Source organism: Carcharodon carcharias, chromosome 2, assembly GCF_017639515.1.
Source record: "Carcharodon carcharias isolate sCarCar2 chromosome 2, sCarCar2.pri, whole genome shotgun sequence".
NCBI lineage: Eukaryota > Metazoa > Chordata > Chondrichthyes > Lamniformes > Lamnidae > Carcharodon > Carcharodon carcharias.
The window spans coordinates 87,572,796-87,592,097 of NC_054468.1; the positions used below are offsets into that span (position 1 = coordinate 87,572,796).

At 43.3% G+C, this 19,302-nt stretch overlaps 1 protein-coding gene across 1 annotated transcript in view; it reads left to right on the plus strand.

The window, feature by feature from the left end:
- Positions 1–277: 277 nt before the first annotated feature.
- Positions 278–19,302, plus strand: part of zgc:103559 — a 32,845-nt gene continuing 13,820 nt past the window's right edge. The window contains exons 1-4 of the mRNA XM_041205704.1: positions 278–427; positions 7,344–7,495; positions 18,143–18,257; positions 19,043–19,189. Of these exons, the coding sequence (XP_041061638.1) occupies positions 278–427; positions 7,344–7,495; positions 18,143–18,257; positions 19,043–19,189 (564 nt within the window). The remainder of the gene's footprint in view (positions 428–7,343; positions 7,496–18,142; positions 18,258–19,042; positions 19,190–19,302) is intronic.

Consider the following 19,302-nt stretch of genomic DNA (forward strand, 5'->3'; position numbering starts at 1 on the left):
AGGGGCAGCACAGGCTGGATTAGGGGCTGTTGTCCAACTACACTGACATATCAAGCCACTTATATGTCAGGTACAGAAACTGATTTCCAAAGCCTTTTGCTCTTCAGGTTCCTGCCCCTCACGGACCTTGTCATGCCGTTTAAGAATCAGTTTGTGTTTATCTGCTGTCAATCACCCATGTCTCTTTTGTTAATGATTGATGTGGTGGCTTAGGCACAGAGTTGATTGGTCACATGGTACAAGGATTCAGAACAATCTGGAAGAATTTTGCTTCAAAATGGAAGTAGGATCTCAGCTGTCTGTGGTGAGGAGCAGAAGAGTGGTGTTGGATTCGGGAATCTGCCCAGCTGATATCATCATAGCAGGGGGCAAGATTGTAGGCATTCAACCTGAGGGTATCACAGCACCACGGACACTGAATCAACAGGTAGGCCCAGCACTTACTGTGCAATATGTAAATACACTTCTTGAAAACAGCACGCATTGTTGTCAGCTTGGAATACTTCATATTCCCACCCTGTATTCTCCACACTCCCACCTGCTATTCTGATCACTCCTTTCCGATATTTTGTACAATCCTATCTGCACCAGCTACTGGATTGCTGTTTAACAACCCTACTGGTTCAATAATGACTTTCAGAGAACAAGCAAGGCTCCCTGGCCTGGCCTACATGGAATCCATATTATAACATCAATTTTAACTTGGGTGTCTTCAGGGTGAGTGGGTTGTGTGCAATTTGATCACTCCCACTGACATCTCACACCACACCCCTTCCACCCCCCGCAACCCTACTGCTGGCCCTAGAGAGCCTGGGTCATATTAAGTAGGGATTTTCAGAGCATTCAAGTTGGCAGGCTGTAACTAGTGGAGCAAGGGCCAGTGCCGGGCCTCAGTTATTTACAATCTATATTAAGAACTTAAGGGTAGCAGGATCATTTGAGACCTCAGGGGGCAGTCCTCCCTGCATGTTTTGAGTCACCCCAGGCCCAGGAAAGGGTCCCCTGCTCAGGGTTATGAGCCGTGGCCAACTTCAGAAACAGTGAATTTTCGGTGGTGATGAGCTAGCACTTGAGGGACAACAGCTGCTTTCATTCGGAAAAAAAACTTATGTTTACTTCAGGCACACATGAGGAAGGCAACAGGAAACCACCGCAAGTATTATTTTCCCCAGTCAAATTGCTCATTGCATTTGAAAATGGAAAACTCATATGATCAACTGAGAAAGGAAGTGCAGGACTGCAAGGCATGGAGATATGAGCAGAAGACTTGCTATTAGATCACTACTACAATTAATGACTTAGATGAAGAGACCAAGGGGAATATCAGAGTCATGGAGCCATTACATCACAGAAGAAAGCCTTTCAGCCCATCGAGTCCATGCCAGCTCTTTGTAGAGCAATTCAATCAGTCCCATTCCCCCATTCTATCCACGTAGAGCTGTAAGCTTATTTCGCTCAAGTGCTCACTTGTAGGCAGTGAGTTTTTGCTACATAAAAATGTTCTTCCTCACAGCTGCCCTACATCAACGTAGAGGGCTGATGAGGGTAATATGATTGATCTTTTTGGCGTTTGATAAAGTACCAAATAACAGACTTGTTCAGCAAATTTAAAGCTCGTGGATTAAAAGAGACAGTAGCAGCCTGGATAGGGAATTGTCTGAGTGACAAGAAATAGAGACTACTGGGGAACAGTTGTATTTTGAGGAAGGTATACAGTGAAGTTTCCCAGGGGTCAATGTAAGGACCCCTGCTATTCTTGATCTCTGTATTGCTACCACCGGTCCCCAGGTGAGGTTCTCTCAATTTGCTATGATCCCAGACGATGTACTGCTGGGTGAGTAGGGATGAACTGGTTCTCCTTTATTCAAATTATGCAGTTGGTTGCAACAAGGTTAATTTTAAAAGCAATCCCTTCCCTTGTGGATACCTTTAACTAGTCCAAATGTATTTATGTTTTAAAAGAAGCCAATTTAACCAGGCTTTCTTGAGTCAAAGAAAGAGTGAGTTTATTAGTTACTAAACACAAGGAAATATAATAAAAATGCAACGCACATTCACACAGATTAGAAATGGGAAATTCAGTCCAAAAGTAAAAGTCAAAAAGGTAAACAAATCAGTCCTGTGGCTTGTCCGTGAGGAGTAGATGGTGAAATGTTGTGGCCGTTAAGTTGGATGATTCCGGTGGAGCTGACTTTGGGCAGTTGAGCAGTTGATTTGGAGATTCATCGTTCTGCAGGTTAGCTGAAAGGAGTTGTCCTGTTTCCTTTTCGGCTGTGGCTTTGATGACTTGTGACTTGCCTCCAGCAATCAGGGAGAGAGAATTTTTTACCTGCAAGCGTAGGGATGCCTAGTTGATGTTCTTCAGCTGTGAGCTTCATAGCACACCCTCACACACCAGGTCTGGAACACCAAAACTAGCACACAGACCAGGGTTGCAGTTGGCTTTTAGCCCCTTTTCTTGTGTATTCCTGGAGGGAAAAAAAAACAAACATGTCTTTCGTCCAGAAACTGCTTTCTTTCAACTCAGGTCATGTCCACAATCTGGGATATAACTCACAGGAGATGGCTTGTGCTAAAATGGCAATCAGTCTTCATTATCTCTGCAACTACAGGAGATTACAGTTCAGTTTTTGTATTGGATCTTTTCCTTTGAAGCATCTCTGTCTGAAGTAGACTTTGACAGCTTTTTAGGTGTGATATTCTGTTCTCTGGACTAGTTGATCAAGTGTAATCCACAAAGGAATTTTCCAGCAAGTAGTTATTTTACAGTCTCAGCCAGCTTTTGCTTGCATGCCCTTTTTTAAAAAAAAAATACGGGTCTAACTTAAAAGTTCAATATGTCCGTAAGTAATTCAGGGCTATGATCTGTAGTCATGGCAATATTAATGGCCTAATTGGGTGTGCAGGGCACAATTTCAAAATTAGCAAATGGCACAAAACTTGGAAGTATTGTGAACTGTGAAGAGGCTAGCAATATACTTCAAGCAGGTGTAGATGGGCTGGTGGAATGGGTGGACACATGGCAGATGAAATTTAATGCACAGAAGTATGAAATGATTCATTTTGGTAGGAAGAAAGATAAGAGACAACATAAAATAAAGGGTACAATTCTATAAGGAGTACAGGAGCAGATGGTCCTGCACAAATTGTTGAAGGTAACAGGACAGGTTGAGAAAATGGTTAATAAGGCACACAGGATCCTAGACTTTATTAATAGTGGCATAGAGTACAAAAGTGAGGAGGCTATGATAAACCTTTATAATCAACTGGTTTGGTCTCAACTGGCGTATTCTGTCCAATTCTGGGCACCACACTTTAGGAATGATGTGAAGGCATTAGAGAAGTTGCAGAAAAGATTTACAAGAATGGGGTTAGGAACCTCAGTTATGAGGATAGATTAGAGAAGCTGGGTTTGTTCAGCTTAGTGAATAGAAGGTTGAGAGGAGGCTCGATAGAGGTGTCTAAAATAATGAGGGATCTGTCCAGAGTAAATGGGGAGACACTGTTCCCATTAGCAAAAGGGTCAAGATCCAGATGACGTCATTTTAAGGTAATTGGTAGAAGAACCAAAAGCAACATGAGGAAAAACTTATTACACAGTGAGTGGTTAGGATCTGGCATGAACTGCCTGAGAGTGTGGCAGAGGTAATTCAATCATGGCTTTCGAAATGGAATTGGATAATTACCTGAAGAGAAAATATTTGCAGAGTTGCAGAGAAAAGGCAGGGAAGAGAAACTAGCCGAATTGCTTTTGCGGGGAGCTGGCATGGACACAATGGGCTGAATGGCCTCCTTCTGTGCTTTAACCATTCCAAGATTCCTTGATTCTTTAATTCTATGTAGCATAATCAATTCTGATTAAGCAAGTGCTAGCTTAGCTGGCCGCACTCTCACCTCTGAGCCATATGGTTCTTGGGTTGAAACCCATTCCAGAACTTGAGCTTCTGATTCAGGCCAAGACTCCATGCTAGGAATAAGGTCATGGTGTTTGTTACAAAGCTGAGACATTAAACCAGGGCCTGTTAGCATCTTCGGTTTGAATGTATAAGTCCCTGTGACAGCTTTTGAAGGCCTGAAAATCGTTCTCGCGTCCCAGACAACATTCATTCCACAATCCTGCACCACCAAAAACAAATCAGTTGGTCATTTGCTGTTTGTAGGACCTTGCTGTGGATGTAGGATATTTTCCTGATCTGATCATAACTAATTCACCAGTTGCTAATTGCCCAGGAATGTACTGAGAATGTGAAAGATCATGTAATTGCAAACTCGTTATTTTTAATGCTAATTAAACTACTAAGTCCAGAAGGATATATAAGAATGAGAAAAGATAATTGGCCCCATACCTTTAGAAACTCAGAGTACCCAGGCTCTTTGCCAGCAGCAAACATCCTTCGTGAAGCTCTGGCTGGCTGTTTATAGTCACTGACCAAGGCTTCTTTAGCAACATGGCCTGAACCCAAAGCCATCAGAATTACAAAAGCAGCATACTCATGGAGATACCACCATCTCCAAGTCACACTCTGTCCTGACTTGGACATACATTGCTGGTCCTTCATCATAATTGAGTCGAAATCCTGGAACTCCCTATCTAACAGCATTATGGGAGCACTTACCACACAGACAGCAGAAGTTCAAAAAGAAGCCTCACCACCACCTTCTCCAATTAGGAATGGGCAATAAATGCCATCCATGCCCTGAGAATGAATAAAAAGGAATGAAAATAACAGTCTCAAACACTACTGTGACCATATTCTGCATTCTATTGTGGTTCCTGACACCGATTTGAATTAATTTCAAGTGACAGTTCATTGTGCAGAAGAATTGTCTCTATTCAAAGCCTTTGCTAAGATTGTTTGGAGAGCCAAGAATCATCCCTATCCAGATTACTTCACTTGATGTGATGATTCATCTGGACATGACTTAAATTCTCACATTAAGCACCTAGCAAACCCTTTCTCTTCTCTCCCATGAAGGCAGTGCACCATTACAACATGACTCCATGATATTTCCTTCTGAAGTATTTTCTCTTCTTGTGTATTACAATGAAAGGTGTTTACATCATTTTATTTATCATGTAGTGGCCTACATCAATCTTCTGACCATTTCCAGTCTTTCACACAGAGCAACCTAGGACATGCAACACCACTTTATCCTAACCTTCTTAACAGATGTACACAAAATCTAGCTTTGCAAGTGCCAGTTACATAGCGCTAAATAGCTGATGTTAGCCAGAGGGAAAATGAAAACATTATGGCTCCCAGTGACACCAAATGCAGTTGTTGATGCAACCATCTTTGTGAGGAAACAACATATTGAAGGAGGAGTCTTTTCATACCAAAAAGAAGCATGTCATTGAATTTATACTACCTGGGCTACAAATGTTAAAATGGTTCTATGCAGCCTGCAAATTGCTGTTGGTGTATTTACTGGACAAATGCTTCAGGGTTAATGCCACATTGCCCATCTGCTATTTTAACAGTCTCTAACCCGTTCATTTTAAAATTGAATGGTCCCTAAAATAAGTTAATGCCAATGCTGCATATATTAAGAGCATGATGAGCCACTGTCTACTCACATCAGCAGCGAGAACTTCAAATCCACTGAATATTTTAGTCAGTTTTATTGAATTTTTTTTGCATAGGAAGATAAACCTAGGATGGTTCTCTAATGTACCAAACACACCTAGGGCATGATACAGCACAAGTTAGGCACGTAGCAAAGTCCCCTCTGCAATGTCCATCAAATATTCCCAGGGCATGGATTAGGGACAGAGTAAATCTCCCTCTACACTGTCCCCATCAAATGCTCCCAGGTTTAATGAGTAAGCTCTTGCAGCATTCCCCCTTGCTGGACAGACAGGTGGATTGAACAGTCAGTCATGGGCATCAGTAATGCAATATCTGACCTTCCAAATTTTCCCAATGTTAATTCTAATATCAGAAAAATTGAGAGAGTTGCAAATTTAACATACTGACCTTGGAGTTTTGAATTTCAAAAGGGCAAAGACATATTGGTGGATTGGGCAGGAAAGTGACAGATGGAGTTCAATGCAGAGAAGTGTGGGGTGATTCGTTTTGGCAGAAAAGATATGGTGAGACAGTACTAAATAAAGGGGGAGCCTTTAAAGGAGGTGCAGGAACAGAGGGACCTCGATGTTTACATGCATAGGTCATTGAAGATGGCAGGGCATGTTGAGAGAGCAGTCAATAAAGCATATAGTATCTTAGGCTTTATTAATAGAGGCATTGAGTACAAGAGTAAGGAGATCATGTTGAACTTGTATAAGATACTAGTTAGGCCTCGTCTGGAGTACTGCGTCCAGTTCTGGGTGCCATATTTGAGGAAGAATATGAAGGCATTGGAGAGAGTACAGAGGAGATTCACAAGAATGATTCCCAGGATGAAGAACTGTAGCTATGAGGATAGATTGGAGTGGTTGGGACTGTTTTCCTTAGAGAAAAGAAGGCTGAGAGGTGACTTGATAGAGGTATTCAAGATCCTGAGGGGTTTGGACAGGGTAAATAGTGAGAAACTGTTCCCACTCAACAGAACATCAAGAAATAGAGGGCACAGATTCAAAATAACTGGCAAAAGAGGTAAATGTGATGTCAGGAAAAAATTTTTCACCCAGAGGGTGGTTGGAGTTTGGAACAAACTTCCTAAAAGGATGGTGGAGGCAGGTTCGACTGAGGTACTCAAAAGGGAATTGGATTACTACCTGAAAAGAAAGAATGTGAAAGGTTTGGGGATAAGACAGGGGAGTGGGACTAGGCGGAATGCTCTTTTGGAGAGCCAGTGCAGACTTGATTCGCTGAATGGCCTCCTTCTGTAAAGATACTGTGATACTGTGACCCTTATGCTAATTTTCTGATCTGACCAGCTAGCCACTGCTGGGAGTGTGACCTCATAAAATATACAACACTGGCCCAATTCTATACCTTGGTCACTACCTGGCCTTGACTGTATCATTGGCCAACTCCTGCTCCTGACATCCTGTGGGTTTTCTGGGTTAGATTTCCAATTTATTGTCACATGCTGTAGATATGTTAAGTGTTTAGGGACTGCTCACTTCACACACAATCCCTACAGTGCTAAGATATTCTCCTCCTGCCAGTCTTTACTTGATTCCAGCTCCGGTCATTTAGATGTAAGAGGAATATGCACAATGTTGCCCTGCCACATTTAAGTGGCCTGGACCTTTACCTAGGGCCCAGGCCAGCCAGACGAAGCACCATTAAAAAGTGTAGAGGTGGCTCAGTGGCTGACTCAGTGGCTAATAACTGATTGTCCGATGGTGCTGCTTGCCTGCTCTAATCTCTGTTAATCATTGATTGTTGCAGATTCTGGATGTTGGAGACCTTGTGGTAATGCCTGGTATTGTGGACAGTCACGTCCATGTCAATGAACCAGGACGCACTGACTGGGAAGGCTATTGGACAGCGACGAGGGCAGCAGCAGCAGGTGGAATAACAACTATTGTCGACATGCCCCTGTAAGGAACCAGGACACAAATGTGTCCTATAGTGTGTCAGACAAGTGCCTGGACTACCTTGAAGAAGTACTGCTCTTCTGTCTGACAGGATTTCTGCTTGTCTCTTTTGCCCTGTTCACCTTAATTGCTTTCCATTTCTCTCCTGGTGTTTGACAAAGTGTTTATTAAAACTCGCTTTCACAACCATATTTCCTTCCTCAGTGACTGTCTCCATTTCCGGCTTACCCCACATGGATTCCAACTGAAGTTCCATCCCTCAAATTTCAAACCCACCCAGGATTACAGGTATCTCTGGGACATACAATGCTCCTCGGACTGCTGTTCTCGTCACATTCTGAGATCCACACTCAGTGCCATGCGCCGCTATATGAACACACTTGACCTCTCCCTCCAGTAGCACCAATGCACCCTATTTCTAAGCTGTCCTTGCCCCCAGTTTCATTTTATTCTTTGTCTCATCCGACGCCTCAAAAAGAAACTTTGTCTCTTTCTTTTAGGTGCTAAGGAACGCAAGCTCCAACAACTCATCGACACCAACGTCCATCCAGGACCCTCCACTCCTGCCCATCCCTCTGATCCCATAGCTTTCAGTGATTTTTGCAGTTTAAATACTCAGAACTGCAAGATCTGGAAATACCTTTATTTGTTTGACATCTGACCTTCCCCTCTCTGTTGCTGAACATTCAGTGCTCAGCAAAGGACTCAGTTTCATACCCTTACGCCCTCATCTCAATGAATTTCGGGTTCAGCACGATGCTGAACTCTTCTTCCTCCGCCTTCGTCTCCGTGCTCACTTCTTTGGGCAGGAGTCCTCCCCCCATTCAACGGATCCTTTTAGCCACCTCCAATGTTCTCCCTCCACCCTCCCTCCCTCTGGATTCTTACCTGCTCTTGATCTTTCAATTGAGAATTGTCAGCAAGACATCAGTCGTCTCAATTTCTCTGCTCCGCTCACCCATTCTAACCTGTCTCTTTCTGAACTTGCCGCACTCCGTTCTCTCAAGTCCAACCCTGACTTTGTCATCAAACCTGCTGACAAGGGTGGTGCTGTTGTTGTCTGGTGCACTGACCTCTACCTTGCAGAGGCTGAGCGTCAACTCGCAGTCACTTCCTCCTACCTCCCCCTGGACCATGACCCCACCACTGAACATCAAGCCATTGTTTCCAGGACTGTCACTGACCTCATCTCCTCTGGAGACTCCCCTCCGTAGCTTCCAACCTCATAGTCTCCCAACTTCGGACGGCCTGCTTCTACCTCCTACCCAAAATCGTGGCAGACGGATCGTGTCAGCTTGTTCCTGCCCCACGGAATTCATTTCTTGCTATCTTGACTCCATTGTCCAGTCACTTCCCACCTACATCTGTGATTCATCTCACGCCCTACATCATATCAACAATTTCCAGTTCCCTGGCCCAACTGCCTCCTCTTCAACATGGTGGTCCAATCCCTCTACACCTCCATCCCCCACCGGGATGGTCTGAGGGCTCTCCGCTTCTTCCTCAAACAGAGGCCCGAACAATCCCCATCCACCACCACTCTCCTCCATCTGACTGAACTTGTTCTCTCACTGAACAATTTCTCCTTAAACTCGTTTCACTTCCTCCAAATAAAAGGTGTGGCTATTGGTACCCGCATGGGCCCTTATGCCTGTCTTTTTACAGAGTATGTGGAACATTCCTTGTTCCAGTCCTGCTCAGGCCCCATCCCACAACTCTTTCTCTGGTACATTGATGACTACTTCGGTGCCACTTCATGCTCTCGTCTGGACCGGGAAAAATTTATTAATTTTGCTTCCAATTTTCACATGGTCCAACACCGACACTTCCCTTCCCTTCCTTGGCCTCTCTGTCTCAATTTCTGGTGATAGACTGTCCATCAATATTCATTACAAGCTCACCGACTCCCAGAGCTACCTCAACTACAGCTCCTCACACCCTGCTTCCTGTAAGGACTTCAACCCATTCTCTCAGTTCCTTCGCCTCCGATGCCACTTTCCAAAACAGTTCCTCTGACGTGTCTTCCTTCTTCCTTAACGGAGGTTCTCCACCCACGGTGGTTGACAGGGCCCTCAACTGTGTCCGGCCCATCTCCTGTGCATCCGCCTTCACACCTTCATCTCCCTCCCAGAACCATGAAAGGGTCCCCCTTGTCCTCACTTATCACCCCACCAGACTCCGCATTCAAAGGATCATCCTCCGCCATTTCTGCCAACTCCAGCATGATGCCACCACCAAACACATCTTTCCTTCACTCCCCCTAGAGGCATTCCACAGGGATCATTCCCTCTGGAACACTCTGGTCAACTCCTCCATCACCCCCTACTCCTCAACCCCCTCCCACGGCACCTTCCCATGCAACCATAGGCGGTGCAACACCTGCCCCTTTACTTACCCCCTTCTCACCATCCAAGGGCCCAAACACTCCTTTCAAGTGAAGCAGCACTTCACTTGCACTTCCCTCAATTTAGTCTACTGCATTCGCTGCTCCCAATGCGGTTTCCTCTATATTGAAGAGACCAAAAACAGGCTGGGTGACTGCTTTGGGGAACACCTTCAGTCTGTCCGCAATCATGACGCAGACCTCCCTGTCGCTTGCCATTTCAACACACCACCCTGCTCTCATGCCCACATGTCCATCCTTGGTCTGCTGCAATATTCCAGTGAAGCTCAACGCAAACTGGAGGAACAGCACCTCATCTTCTGACTTTACAGCCTTCCGGACTGAATACTGAGTTCAATAACTTCAGATCATGAACTCGCTCCTCCATCCCCACCCCCTTTCCGATCCCCTTTTTTCTAATAATTATTACATTTTTAAAACATATACTTTTCTTTTCTCAACTATTTCTATTATTATTTTAAAATTTATTTCCATCCATTGTTCTTTCTCCAACTTTTAGCCTATTTCAATCCCTTCCCCCCCACTCCACCTCCACTAGGGCTATCTGTCACTTACTCATCCTGCTTTCTACCCTTAATGTCACCATTAGCACATCCTTTAGCTAATATCACCACCGTCAGCAGCCCTTTGTCCTTTTGTCTATGACATATTTGGCAATCTCTCCTTTGCTTCCAAATATCACTGGCCCTCTATCTAGCTCTACCTGTCCCACCCCCTTAAACAGCTTATATTTCACCTCATTTCTATTTCTCTTCAGTTCTGATGAAGAGTCACATGGACTCGAAACATTAACTCTGTCTTCCTCTCCACAGATGCTGTCAGACCTGCTGAGTTTTTGCAGCTATTTTTGTGCTAGAGGTCAATCATCTCAGTCACAGGTCATCATGGCAGAATTCCTGAGGTAGTGTCCTCGGCCCAACCACCTTCAGCTGCTTCGTTGATGACCTTCCCTCCATCATAAGGTCAGAAGTGGGGATCTTCACTGATGATTGGACAATGTTCAGCATTTGTGACTCCTCAGATACTGAAGTAGTTCATGTCTATGTGCAACAAGACCTAGATAATATTCAGACTTGGGCTGACAAGTGGCAAGTAACATTTGCACCACACAAATGCCAGGCAATGACCATCCCCAACAAGAGAGAATCTAACCACATCACATTGACATTCAATGGAATCGCTGATTTCCCACCATCAACATCCTGGAGGTTACCATTGACCAGAAATTTAATGGGACCAATCATAAAAATGCTGTAGCTTCAAAAGCAGGTCAGAGGCTGGGAATTCTGTAGCGAGTAACTCACCTCCTGACTCCCCAAAGAATTTCCTCCATCAAGGCACACATTAGGAGTGTGAAGAAATACTCTCCAGTTGACTGGATGAGTGCAGCTCCAACACTTATGAAGCTGGACACCTTCCAGGACAAAGCAGCCTACTTGATTGCCACCCCACTACACCTTAAACAGCCGCTCCCTCCACCACCGATGCACAATGGCAACAGTGTGTACCATCTACAAGATGCACTGCAGCAAATTGCCAATCTTCCTTCGACATCACCTTCCAAATCTGTGACCATTACTGCCTAGAAAGATGAGGGCAGCAGACACATGGAACACCACTACCTGGAAGTTCCCCTCCAAGCCATTCAACATCCTGACTTGAAAATATATCGCCGTTCCTTCACTGTCGCTGGGTCAAAATCCTGGAACTCTCTCGCTATTGATGGAAGGATTAATCATGCTGTGAGTGTACCTACACTACATGGGCTGCAGCAGTTCAAGAAGGTGGCTCACCACCACCTTCTTAAGGGCAATTAGGGATGGGCAACAAATGCTGGTGTTACCAGCGAAGTCTGTACCCTGTGAATGAATGAAAAAGACTCCCATAGTGTGTCAGTGTGTAGATTTGTGTCGTAACCCTAATAATGTATGATGTGTTAGATCTGTAATAGAAAAGCACAATTCTTAATATATTTATAGGCCAATAAATTAATTAACTGCCTAAAATGAAAGATTTAAAAATTGAATCTGTTTTCTTTCTAAGTTCACTCTATTTGGGTGCACTTCCACCACCACTACCCCCCTAGCTAACTGCCGCCCTTTCCCATCCCAATGCCAATGTTCCTGTGTTCGCTGCACCAGGTGATCAAATATGCATAGGTACACAGTATCTCCCTCTATCATATGGAGCTTCAACCTGTTTTGATTCAGGAAATGCTACAGTACAAATGATGTCCCAACAGTACCACCTAGTGACACAAATTAATACAGTCCTGATTAATGCTTCCATCAATAATCTGCACAGGCATGGGCAGAATACTAAAAATGCTGTCTGTACCCTACCTTGGTAATGGTTTGCAATCTGCGGCCTGGCTGTTCATTTAGGTTTCTCAACTTAAAAAAGTCCATATTTTTCCATCATTAACTGATGTGTATAATGCCCAGCCCCAGTAATCTGTAACTACATTAATGATTAACTGGTAAGAAGAACACTAAGTCCCACTCTGTCCAGTGCTGTGTGATTGTATTAAAAAGTAACTTTTTAAAAATTTATGTGTCGCTGGCTGGGCCAGCATTTATTGCCCATCCCTAATTACCCTTGAGAAGGTGGTGGTGAGCCGCCGTCATGAACCGCTGCAGTCCACGTGATGAAGGTTCTTCTGGAGTGCTGTTAGGTAGAGATTTCCCTGATTTTGACCCAGCGATGATGATGGATATGTTTCTAAACTGGGAATATGGGTGACTTGGAGGACAACTTTCAGGTGGTGGTGTTTCTATGTGTCTGCTGTCCTTGTCTAGGTGGTAGAGGCTGTGTGTTTGCGAGAAAACAAGAATGTAAGAACATAAGGAATAGGAGCAAGATTAGACTAAATGGCCTCGTTTCAATACGAAGGTGGCTGATTTTGGGCATAAACCCCACTCTCCTGCCCACTCCCCATATCCCTTGAATCCCTGAGAGATCAAAAATCAGTCTGTCACAGCCTTCAATATACTCAGGACATGCTCAAGGATGGTGATGGAGGAGTCTGGGCATTGGCTGTAAAGTATGATTTAGTGAGTGTATCCACGTCAGGCTGTTCCTTGACTAGTCTGTGGGGCAGCTCTCCCAGTGTTGACTTTCCTAGATATTAATGAGAAGGATTTCACACGGTCGACATGGGTGGGTATGCTTCTGTAGTAATTGTAGGTAAAACCTTTCCTACAGTTTTAGGAACAGTACTGACCGTACTGATGAATCAGCTCTAAGCGCGGGTAATCTTAGGGGCAGAGCTTTCTAGTCATGGACCTGGTTCAAGCGTGTAGTTTCTACAAGAGCTCTGTAAAAAAATAAGTGAACTGTTTCAAGTAAGAAACCTGTCCAGAACAACAAGTTTATTACAATTGGAGACGAGGATAAATAGCTCCAACGCTGCACCTCGCTTCCTCAATTTGAGTACATCAATTCTCAAGGAAAGAAAGAAAAGTATATTCACCAATCATGCCACTCTTCAGCAGAATCAAAGCTATTACTCGTCTATGGAAGACTGGAGCCAGTACATCGAGCATCTAGTGCTTGGCCTAAATAGCCAAGTGGTTATGGTACTGGGTTTGTAACCCCAAGATCAAGAGTTCAAATCTCACAATGGCAAACTATGAAAAACAATGTAACTTCATCTGAATAGGAACAGATGGAAACGTGTTTGTACTCGAAAGAGTTACATCGAGCATCTAGGTTTCTACTTTGTAGTGAATGAAATAACAGTGGAGAAGAAGCCCAGCTTCCAGTGATCATTGTAACAGGTGAAGGACCTAGACTGCTGGGCTGTGATTGGTTAAAAGAAATTAAACTCAGCTGGTCAGAAATGTTTCAAGTGAGGACAGGAGGAGTTGGTAAGTTGCTAAGGGAATATGACAGTGTATTTCAGAATGTGTTAGGAGAATCAAAGGACATTCACAGGCTGCAAGGATCCCTCTGGTCAGAGTTGGTTCCACTGGAGAATCGTAAAATGAATATGGTGCCACTCTGAACAAACTGAAGAAACAGCTAGCAGAAAAAAACTCAACAATGCTCAATGTTCCAGAAGGAAGACTAAAAGATACGAGAAAAAGACAGAAGAGCTGAAGAATCAGCTGATTGAAACAAGAGATATTAGAAGGAAAAGTCATGGAATTTTCTGAGATGCAAGTGGATAACAAAGCCAGGGGTAGCTCAACCACCGAACTGAACCAAGTTAAGATTTCACTAGCGAGAAGTTTGGCCGGCTGTGAAATCAAAATGAATGACGAGGCAAAGCTCTGTGGCAAACAGAAAAGACAGAAATCAAATCTGAAAGGCCAATAGACTATGTCTCTAGAACCCTCTCTGCAGCCAAGAAGGGTTATTCACAACTAGAAAAGGTAGATTTATTAGTAATGTTTGTAGTGAAGAAATTCCACCAGTATCTGCATGGATGACATTTCACCATAGTGTCAGACCATAAACCACTGATAGGTTTAATTAGTGAAGATAAAGCAATTCCGCTGATAGCCTCTGCCAGAATTGAACAATGGGCCTTGATTTTATTGGCATATGAGTACACCTTTATGCACCGTCCGGGTGTGCATATTGCAAATGCAGACACACTCAGTCATTTTCCATTGCCAGATAGCATTACACATGCTCCGGTGCCACAAGACGTTGTACTTGTGTTGAATTTCCTGGGTTCCTCGCCAGTCTGTTTGAAGCAAGTAAAGAATTCAATAAACCAGGATCCAATTTTATCAAGAGTCCAAGGCCAGGTATTGCCAGGATGGTTAAATGCACCAGCCTCTGAAGAGATAAAACCATTCTATGCCCGTAAAACTGAATTAATTTGTCAAGATGTAATTTTGTTGTGGGGAGCAAGAGGCGTCGTCCCTTTGCAATGAACAGAACCATTCTTGACAAAGCTTCACAGTGCACTTCGAAGATGAAAATGCTTGCATGAAGCTATATCTGGTGGCCAGGTATGGAGATAGAAAAAATGGTTAAACACTGTCTCCAGTGTCAGCAACAGCAGAAGTTGCCCATTTCAGCTCCACTGCATCTGTGGGAGTGGCCTAGTTGACCCTGGGTTAGACTACATATAGGCAGTGTAGGTCCATTTTTAGGTACCATGTTTATATTGATCATCAACGTGCATTCTAAGCATCATGAGGTATAATAACTTTTATAATTTTTTTTGTTTAGTATAAAGCAGGTTTATTTGGGGGGGGTTGTGTTGTTCTGTCTGTGTATGTGATTTAATTACATCTTGTAGCCAAGCAGACTGCAAGTTGAAGTATCAAAAGAAGTAAGCTGTAGAAGTGTCTTTAATATGTTAATAAGTAAACATGGTTGGAGTGTTAGCACGTAAGGTGTAAAGGGAATTTGCATTTGTAGATAGATGAAGGGGGATTTAATTTTCAAAGAGATCTCAGTCTATTTACAAACAGCCAGGCAAGCAAGCTGAAGAAAGTGTTTATTTTTCTCAAAGGTTATTGACCATACATAGTGGCAACATGAAAAGATTTATATTATGAGAAAGGTAAAGTTCCAAAGACATATGGACAATGGAATTTATGCATTAAAAGGGAGAAACATATATAAAGGAGAATGAGGCTATGTGTCAGGGAAGGCATTGTAAGATCTAACAGAAGTGTGAGAAGCCTTTGGTATTTGTGCACTAAGTCTGCTGTCTACAGAAACCGAAGCTGGGAAAAGCTGCTTTGAATTCCACTGTCCAGGGTATTGTGTTAACTTGCTGGATCTATTTAAAATCATTTTTTTAACCATTGCCTTAAGGGAGATTATAACTGGGAATCAGATTAATTAGGGATTTTAGTAGTAATTGGTAGACCTTTATGTGTGCTTGAAGTCTTTTTGTTTGTTAACAAATACTTTAATTTAGTTTTTTAAAATATTCTAGAGTTTTGGTGGACTTGTTACTTCTGAATTCAGGGCACGCAGCTCGAAATAAATGCAAATTGCAAAACTGTTGTGAAAGCATGACCAAGTTTCCCTTGTGTATTTGATCTGCCTGGCATAAATCATTTACCACATCATTACACTAAGGGTTGGATGTGTATGAAGTTAGATCACTGACATCATGTGCAACTATTGAAAAGCTGCGCCAATGTTATAGTGTACATGGCCTACCAGAAGTCATTGTTTTGGATTACGATATTGTTTTCACTAGTATGGAATTCCAGGATTCATGAATTGAAATGGGATTAAACATATTAAAAGAGCACCATATCATCCCTCATCCAATGAGTTAGCAGAAAGAGCAGTGCAAACTTTCAAATCAGGAATGAAGAATTTAGCTGAAGGAACATTAGAAGCACGAATCTCACATTTTCTTCTCAACTATCGTATAACTCCTCATGCAACTAGGGGTTCAACAGTATCTGAATTACTGTGAAATGCTGCCTTCCTACAAGGTTGAGTCTGGTGTTTCCAAACTTAGAGGGGAAGGTAGAGAAGAACCAGAGTTGTCAGAAAGTGAATCATGATATTCAAAGCAAAGCTCGAAAATTTACTGTTGGAGAGACAGTTTACGTGCAAAATTTTGGAAATGGACCTGGTTGGGTTCCTGAAACTGGACCTTTGTCATACTAAGTGGAAATGGAAGACCGGATTATTAGAAAAACATGTGGATCATCTAAGAAGTAGACAGGCACTCCAACAACCAACTATTCCACCTGAAATTGATGTTGAATCCTTAATCCCTGAGGTGTTTGATTGATCTAGAATAGACATACTCGATATCGCTGTTGAATAAAATAATTCTGAACTGCCACTGTCTAGGGATGTCCCTCATCCTGGAGTTCTTGATCATGTCAATCCAGAGGGAGAATCTCAAGTCGTAGAGCTACTTTGCTCTAACCGAATTAGAAAAACAGCTCAGAGACGTAGGGCAGAATTTTGCCCATGATGGGCAGGCGGGCCCAACCGGCTTGGCGGCGGGCGGGCAGTCAATCGCCACCGCTGAAACGGGCCCCGCCGCTATTTTGAGTGGGCGGGCCAATTAAGGCTTGCCTAGCGGGATCGGTGAAAGCTTTATAAACATCAAAAATAGAAAAGTAAAAAAATTATTAACATGTCCCCTCATGTGACAATGTCACACGAGATGGTATATGTTAATAAAAAACAGAAACTTTATTAAACTTTTTAAAAGCAGACATGAAACCTCATCCCGCCAATGGACGAGGTTTGATTTTTTTCAGAAGCCTGCTGGGGCTCCTGGCCTGCCCGCCAGCCTTAAGGTTGGACGGGCAGGGCCTTTAATTGGGTTAATTATCCTGTCAATGGCCTCAATTGGCTGATTTCAAAGTCCGCCCGCCTTTCTGAATATTTAAATGGGGCGGGATGACATTGGGGGTTCCTCCCGACATCATCCCACGTCAGTGGGCGGGCCCCGCCCCCAACTTGCCGACGGAAAAATTCTGGCCTTAATCTCTAATCGCATGACCTGTGTATATATGTATATGTTATGGATTAAGATATTCTTGTAAATAAGAAATGTAAAAACATTGAAGGGGCAGGATTGTAGTAATTGTAAGTAAAACCTTTCTTACTGTTCTAGGGATCACGTGATTGTACTGATGAATCTCAGAGGCAGAGCTTTCTAGTCATGGGCCTGGTTCAAGCATGTAGCTTCTTCAAGAGCTCTGTAAATAAAGTTAACTGTTTCAATTAAGAAACCTATCCGGTACACCAAGTTTATTGCAGCTTCCGTTATATCCAAATCTGATGCCTAGATCGAATCACAGCGGGTTAGATCGAATCACAGCGGGTCTGTCCAGTTTTATTCCTATTACTAAACCTTTATAGTGGTTTGATACAATCTGGTGGCTTGCTAGGCCATTTTGGAAAGCAATTGAGATCATTGGATTTGGTGGTCAACGCTGTCAGACCAGGTAAAGATGGTAGGTTTCCTTCCCTAAAGAATATTAATGAAGCAACTGGGTTTTTATGACAACCCAATAACTTAATCATCACCATTACTGATAATAGCTTTTTGTTGCAGATTGTGTTGAATTGTTTCTTTTAAATTGAACTTAAATTCACAAACTGTCATGGTGGGATTTGAACTCGTATCTCAAATTATGAGCCTAGACCTCCTGATTACAAAGCCAGTCATGCAGCCATTACATTCCAAACCTGACATAAGCTGCTGTGTAATGTCTAGTTCCTGTCTGTTCATTGTGCTGTGACTGTCCTCCTGAGTAACTGACAGGTGTAACACCCATTCTCTGTGTTTTCAGGAACAGTATTCCACCGACAACTACATTGGAAAACTTCCAAACTAAACTGCAGGCCGCCAGAGACAAGTGTTTTGTTGATACTGCATTTTGGGGAGGCGTTATCCCAGGCAACCAGGTGAATCTGTCAAAAATAATTGAACCTTCACTGTAAGTGGATTAATCAGACTGACTAGTTTGAGTTATCTATGGGTCACTCAGGTTTAGAAGTATCAGATTCTTGCTTGAACTGTCATTAGTTTGCTGCCAATGAGATGCTCAGTCATGAAGCATGTCATGGGGAGCAGAAATTGAAGGGAAAAAAATGAACTTTTAAGTGTCAAACTTGCCAGAAGTCTCTTCCACTCTGGGGATCTCTCTCAACTGGAGTGCAGATTGCAGATGCCTATCTGGAGCACTGCACACCAGAGGTGCACCATTCCCAATCTTCCAGCTGTTCAAAAGTGGACACTTGAATCCCTGCTCCCACTTCCCCGATCTGCATGCCTGAGGGTGAGACTCTGAGCAAGGCTCGGGGACTGGGGTTGGGGGAGATGGGGGCTCGATGTGAGGTGGTCGTTTTAGATCCCATAGTTTCAGGACTTTAGTGCCCAATTTCACATTTCAAGAATTTCCACAGTCTCTGGTCCAACACCTGACTGTTGTTTTAACTCTGATTTAAATATAGATGTTCACTACCATGGTGAGAGAAATATCAGTGTCAGGAATTCAATCTAGCATTCTGGCCTTTAAGTAGCCCCACTGTAACTTTAAGGTATGTGCTCAACTACATAGGTTAAAAATAAATGAAGAAACAGGAATTATTCAAGAATAAAGTTTAAACTGAGGGTCAAGTCTGGCACCAGCCAGATAACTGGAGAATCACACTGTTGCACAGAGTTAATCCCTCTGCTTTATTCCTAGTCTGCACTGCGGCCCATGATTGAGGCTGGAGTCCCAGGTTTCAAGTGCTTCCTCATTCACAGTGGAGTGGATGAATTCCCTCATGTTACTGAGACAGATCTGCGGCCAGCCCTGGCTCAACTGCAGGGTACAGGTCGGGTGTTACTGGTAAATACGCAACCCTCTATCTCTATCTCCATCTCTCCCTCCTACTATCTGTCATAAAAGTTAAACATACACTCACTGGTACCCTATCTCAATTTAAAACAGTAAAGTTCAAG